Source organism: Benincasa hispida, chromosome 1 (assembly GCF_027475165.1).
Source record: "Benincasa hispida cultivar pf3 chromosome 1, pf3_genome.v1.1, whole genome shotgun sequence".
Classification (NCBI taxonomy): domain Eukaryota; kingdom Viridiplantae; phylum Streptophyta; class Magnoliopsida; order Cucurbitales; family Cucurbitaceae; genus Benincasa; species Benincasa hispida.
The window spans coordinates 23,511,466-23,518,357 of NC_143478.1; the positions used below are offsets into that span (position 1 = coordinate 23,511,466).

The window sequence follows — 6,892 nt, forward strand, 5'->3', positions numbered from 1 at the left end:
ACATTTTGTTATATTTAAAAATAAGTTTACTCATATTTTTATATTTGAAAATTATAAAAGAAAAACTAAATTAAAAGGGGAAAAAACCATTGATGATAATTGGTCAAATTTGTCTTCAACTTCTATGAAAAATCCTTATCATTTTAGAAAGCAAAAAAAAACTGTCTGAAAGAGCGAGAAAAAGAGTATAATGAACAGTGGATTGGATTTATTTTTTTTAAAAAAACAATTTATTATTTTTTTAAAGAAAACTTTAGTTTTTTTTTTTTTAAATAATTTAGAAAGATGATTATTTGAAAGGTCTATAAGAAGGCAATAACACGAGGTACGTGGGTGAGTGGCAGCTAGCCCATTCGAGAAAGAGTCAAAATTCAGTCTTTTTCAAACTCTTTACCCCAATTTTCTTTTCTTTTCTTTTTTTTTTTTTTTTTGGTTTACCCATTTGGTTATTTTGGGGTAAATTAAAATAAGAATGGGAGATGAGAAAATAAAAGTTGAAATAAGAGAATTCAATGAAGAAAATAGAGACATAGAAATGGTGGAGAAACTTGAGAGAAGCTGTGAAATTGGATCTAAATTAAGAGGAGCCTCCATTTTCACCAATATGATGGGTGATCCTCTTTGTAGGATTAGATTTTTCCCTCTTTATATTATGTTGGTAAGTTCAAATATTCAAAAAAACAAATCTCTATCTTTCTATTTATTTATTTATATTCCATTTTCATTATGATTATTTTACTGTCTTTGTATTATATATAAACCATTTTTCTTTTGTTTCTTTAAATAGGTGGCTGAACTGCCGGAAAAGGGAGAGATTGTGGGAGTGGTTAGAGGCTGTATTAAGTCTTTGGGGACTGCCGGTGCCGGCGTCGGTACCGGAGAAGCTAATACGACGAAGATTGGTTGCATATTGGGACTTCGTGTTTCGCCTGCACACAGGTAACTTTGATTATTATTATAATTTTTAATCAAACATGACTTCAAAATTTATAGTATAAACTTCGTGTTAATGAAGCTATGTTTATTTTGACATAAAAATCTATGATATTTGAAATAATGTCTAACAATTTGTTTATAAAAAGAATGATAGATTTTAGTCACTTTCTTTTATTATGATTTGAATTTTAAATTGATTAAAAAATTCAACATGGGAGGTTGTGAACTATTGATATTCTACATGTTAAATTGTTACTAAAAATCTAAACTTAGATTGGTAGATCATGATGTATTTATAGTAATATTGGGTTGATTTTTTAATATATAAAAGTGATTTCATTTAAATTAACACATCTTTTTGTAATTTTTTTCGCTGAATACTCATTAATATTTCATTTAAAAGCACTCTAAAGTGTTTTGTTAAGAATTTTTTTTAATCATCATTAAATTATCTAACCATTAAATATTGTTATATAATTTGAGAATTTAGTTTTGTAATTGTGGAGGGATGATTTGAATGTTTTGAACTTTAGAAAGTTATTTAATGGTTATATGTTATGTAACAAATATATTATGAAAAGTACTTCTGAGTTTTACTATTATATGAGTCTAAACAAACTCACATTTTAAACTGCTTATATATGACCAATGCTTCTTGTTCAAAATTTGCATTGTTTGGTTAAAATTTTTATAGTATGATTTTACCAATGTAAAACCTTTTGTAAATTTTGTGTTTATTTGTTGAAAATTTCTGAAAGTAGACAAAAAGTATTTAAAGTGTTTCAAGGAAACTATTAACAAAAGTTTCTTAAAGAATATTTGTTAGTGAACTTAGCACAACAATAATTGACATGCATTTTCTTTCTTGAGGTTAAAAGTTTGATCCATATTCTCATAAATATTGTACTAGAAAAAGTGTTGAAAATGAAAATATATTTTACAAGGTCAGCTAAATATATATATTTTCTTAATAAAATAATTAACGTGAGTGAAAATTTGAACTTCCAACGAGAAGACAAAAAAATTATTACATACGTCAAATGCATACTTAACCTTAATATTTGCAAAAGAGCATGCAATATTTTGCTTCTCTACTACTTTGAGCAGCTCATGTTTTGGGGCATGAAAAACCTAATATCCCCCTCAAAAAAAAAAAAAAAAAAAGGGTTGTTCAAGTATATTTAAGATCACGAATTTAAGGATATGTTTGGATTTACTAAAGAAAAAAATGTTTATTTAAAAAATCATTTTTATTTAAATCATTTAGATAAAAATTGTTTATAATACACTTAGAAAGTGTTTCAAAATCTATTTTGAGAGATTGTCAAACATTTCAATTTTTCCAAAATTACTTATTTTCAAAATTAACACTTAAAAAAGTTAAACCAAACCCATCATAAATCAAAGTTTTGCATAATTCTATCATCATCTAATTTAGTACATTTTGTTATAGTTCAACAATTATGGAATAGAGATTCAAATCATCAACTTATTTTGAAATAATTATATATAATTTTGAGATTCGAATCAATGTTTGACCCTATCATTTTTCTCAAGAGAGGGTATTGAGAACATATTATTATAAGGATGAAGATTCAAACCTCCAACCTTTTAGTTGAGAATATATGTCTCAACCAGTAGAGAAAACTATGTTCATGTCGGTTAAAACCTAACTATTAAAATGATCATAGATCTAATTTTCTGAAAAGCTTATTTATATTTTATCTCTTATCATTGGTGTGTAGGAGGTTGGGAATTGGATTAAAGCTTGTACACTCAGTTGAAGAATGGGTTATAAGAAATGGAGCTAATTATGCATTTCTAGCAATAGAAAAGAAGAACAAAGCCTCAAAGAATCTCTTCACTCACAAATGCAACTATGTAAAATTCAGCTCATTGGTGATTTTCAGACAACCACTTATTGTATTCCCAACAAAAGACAATATTATTTCTAAAGGAGAAATAATAAAAACAGAGAAACTGAACATAGAGCAAGCCATTTCATTCTACACAAACACTCTCACAACTAAAGGAGGAGTTTATCCAATGGATTTTGATATGATTTTGAAGGAAAAATTGAGTCTTGGCACATGGGTTTCTTATTTCAATCAAGAAGATTGGACCCATTTGATTTGTTCACAAAAAGATTCAGAGATTTACCAAAGAATGCCAAGTTCTTGGGTTGTGTTTAGCATATGGAATACTTGCAAAGCATACAAGTTTCAAATAAGGGAATCAAAACACGATCAATTATTATTACCTCTAAGGTTCTTGAAACGTGCAAGAAAAAAGTTAATTTCTTGCTTCAAAATGCCAAATTCTGTGTCGTTTGGGAAGTCATTTGGATTCTTCTTCCTGTATGGGATATTTGGGGAAGGGGAGAGAGTGGGAGAGCTTGTCGAGTCGATATGGATTTTTGCATCGAGATTGGCCGAAGACGAGAAGGATTGCAAGGCTATTGTTACTGAATTGTCTGTTTCTGATCCAATTATAAACCACGTCCCACGAAACAACCGGTCCATGTCTTGCATCAATGATAATTGGTACCTGAAAAAGTTGAGTGTACATAGTGATGATGAAAAGGATGAAATATTGTTGTCAAAAGATATGGAAACAGCTGCAAATGTGATCGTTGACCCAAGAGACTTCTAGATTTCAATATATATTCATACCCCCTTTTGCTCCTTTTTCCACATCAAACTTCTGTTCAAGATGCTGACAACAAATTAATGGCAAAAAAGTGTCTCCTTACATGATCGAGGTAATGACATAGATGACCAGAGTTAAGTATGTGTTTCCACAAATGACTATACGAGATTAAAAATTGGGCTAAAATACTCTTCTCACTCTACTAAATAAATCAAACCCTAAACTTAAAAGATAAAGATAATAATCAAATCAAACACAAGATCTAACAATCAAATTATATTTTAATACAAATATAAATCTAGTTTGTACAACAAAACGATTAAAACTCGTTTAAGGGTGTATTTGAGATAAGGACTATTCTAAAATTATAATAACAACCTCTTGTTACAGTAAATACTATTTTGTATTCCCCAATTAACTACGACCAATACTATTTCAAAACCTTCATTTGTTACAACATTTACTATTTGTTATAATTTTTACTATTCTACATTCATCATTTTTTTATTCTTTGCTACAGTATTTACTATTTCCTTTTCAAACTAAAATATTTTACACTTCAAACACATACTATTATATCCCAAACTAAAATAATCTACATTTAAAATACAAATTATTATAACATAATTATAATAACTTAGGACTATAATAATCAACTCTTTACCCCCAAATGCCCCCTAAATAGCTACAAATTGTCAACATGAGTATAACTCAACTAGCATGAACTTGAACTATCAAATTTGAGGTCTAAAGTTCAATCCCTTGCCCCACATACTATAAAAAAAAGTTACAACTTCAAAAATGGAATTTAAAATTAAAAGAAGTTAAGGTTCATAACTCATTTTTTAAAAAAAATACATTGTACTAGAAAAACAACTAAAATCTCAGTCATGTGAATGACCTTTCATCTCCAATTGAAAAACCCAAGCATTGACCACCAAAACATGTTTTCCCTTAACAAAAATCAAATCATAAACTTATCTCCACCAATTCATATACATTTCCCTTACCATCTTTTTTCGTGTTTGAGTTTGCTTCAACCAACTTTCACAGCATAGCTTTTCTTCTTTGACCTTGCTACCATCTATGTTGACATTTGAGCTTTTCGTCCCATCTCCACCACTCACACATTTGCACTTGCTCTTAACAAATACACGATATTATATGCAAAATTGAAGGCAGAATGTGATACATAAACACAGAGAGTGGAAGAGATGGGCAGTGTGAGTATCTTTATCTCTTTAGAAACTGAAAGACCTAAGTTATATCCATATTTGTCATATTTAAGTTATTTATGTTTTTGATCCTAAATTTTAGAAAAGTACGTTATATAAACTCTCTAATCTTAGGCGCCTCTGACTTTGTAATCATAATTATTCCTCTCTAATAATAAACTGCTCTCTCTCTCTATCCGTAGACATAGTTAGCACACTGTTAGTGAATCATGTAAATCTGCGTGTCAATTCTCTTTTGCGTTTACGTTTTCTGTCCATCTTTGATTATCGTCTTCTTAACATTTTCAGAGGTAGAAAACAGTCTATTGAGCATTAAGCTACACAAATACCTTGTATCAAATGGAACAAATGTTTGTGGCACGATTGAGAACCCCTAGCAAAACAATTGGATTTGAAAAATGAAAAGAAGGTATCTAGTCTGGGGGGCAGGATGCCCAAGAAAGATAACTTCACTAGTATCAATGATAAGCAATTACAACGCAGTATTTATCTGTAATAGATGCACAATTATAGTGACTCTCGTACGGCTTAACCACTCAACAAATACTCTAGGCTCCCCCTAAGTGTGAGATTCTTTCTTACCGTGCCTTAGATTCTCCCTAACTTGTATTATTAGTGAAGTAAATCTTAGGCTCCCCCTAAGATCGGACTCCCTCTCTATAACGTTTAAGCTCCCCTCAAGCCATGAGACTCCTTCCCAATCAAGTTGTACCTTTCCTTTAAAACAAAGTTCCCTCTACTTGAATGGCTTAGGCTCCTTCTAAGCTTAAGAATCACTTCTCAACGAATATTTTTGCCCTCGAAGAGAGGAATACAGAGAACATCTTTTAAGAACAAAAGACCTTAGATTTGTCAATGCATTACACTATCGACCGAACATGCAGAGTGTTCTTCCACAAAATGAGCTTAAAAGAATAACAAGTCATTCTCTTCAAAGAATATAGAACCATTTAAATATGAGCAGTGAAAAAAAATCGGCCAACCCTAAATTCCATAACAATCGGGAACCAGAAAGGAAAAAAGTATCAGTAGAATATCACAGAAAAGGAAAATACTGATAAGGAAAAAAATATTGTAGAATCAACATTCCCAAAAGACATTCCTTTTTCTAAAAGCAATAATGTAGAGACACATCTCATAATATATGAGACTCTTAAACATGAACCACACAAAATCTAACAAACTCCCCCTTTTGCAATGACAAAACAACCAATAGACATGATAAATATAGACAAGCAAGCAAAATAACAATGTCATTGTAATAAAGTCTGTGAAAAAGATCATAACATTCTAAAGAACAAACCACAACAGCAGAGAGAAAAAAAGAACAGAATCCACAGAAACCACCATATTGTTGGGATTGATGTCTTAAATCTCTATTGTATTCTCGTAGTTTGTAAACTTGTATAAACAAATTGTTATTAATAAAATAATTGTTATTTTATGTGCACTAACTCAATTCAATAAACTACAACCCTAGATTATTTTATGTAACTTAAACATGTTTGTGGAGACATACAAGTGGATCATGTTTAAGTGATAACCTGAATGGAGGATAAGGCTGGGTACTTTATCCTAGTGGCACTTCGGATACGACTCGCCTTATAATTGTTGCAATTCTTTTAAAGTGTTATAAATGATTTAATCCTGATCATTCATGTAGAGATATGTGAGCGGGGGTATCCTATATAGTTTATATAAGACTAGACCATAAAATGATTAGTCTCTCTTTCTAACACCATTGCTAGAAGATACTTACATTTCACTAGGATGACTATAGGTGACTTGACCTTAATCATGAGTGAGTTGCAAACTCTTGCCTATGAGGGCGATCCTTTGATTTGTATGGGTGAGATGACCAGATTCGTCGACTCAATATGTCTACCATTTTGGGATTCATCTGAGTAGAGAGTTGGGAACTCAACTATACAAGATGGAATTCATTCATTCCCTTTGTTAAGGTAAGTAGATGAATTGTTCCCTTAAGGGCTGATTTTGAGTCTTGAACATGAGGGCCCTTACCTTTTCACTGGCAAGAAAGGGGTCTAGTTATAGTTGGACTATGGCTACTT

The 6,892-nt window shown here is 30.7% G+C and overlaps 1 protein-coding gene across 1 annotated transcript; it reads left to right on the plus strand.

The window, feature by feature from the left end:
- The first annotated feature begins 365 nt into the window (after nucleotides 1–365).
- Nucleotides 366–3,757, plus strand: LOC120070168 (putative N-acetyltransferase HLS1). The gene is made up of 3 exons (XM_039022025.2): nucleotides 366–658; nucleotides 788–939; nucleotides 2,682–3,757. Exons 1-3 carry the CDS (start codon nucleotides 473–475, stop codon nucleotides 3,586–3,588), a joined length of 1,245 nt encoding a protein of 414 aa, XP_038877953.1. The 5' UTR covers nucleotides 366–472; the 3' UTR covers nucleotides 3,589–3,757.
- Nucleotides 3,758–6,892: the final 3,135 nt, after the last annotated feature.

Excerpts from the sequence above, each read along its gene's own strand:
- LOC120070168 (XM_039022025.2), top strand. The coding sequence starts at position 473 with ATGGGAGATGAGAAAATAAAAGTTGAAATAAGAGAATTCAATGAAGAA. Across the intron at positions 659-787 it reads TCCCTCTTTATATTATGTTG|GTGGCTGAACTGCCGGAAAA; the intron begins GTAAGTTCAAAT and ends TTCTTTAAATAG. Across the intron at positions 940-2,681 it reads CGTGTTTCGCCTGCACACAG|GAGGTTGGGAATTGGATTAA; the intron begins GTAACTTTGATT and ends ATTGGTGTGTAG.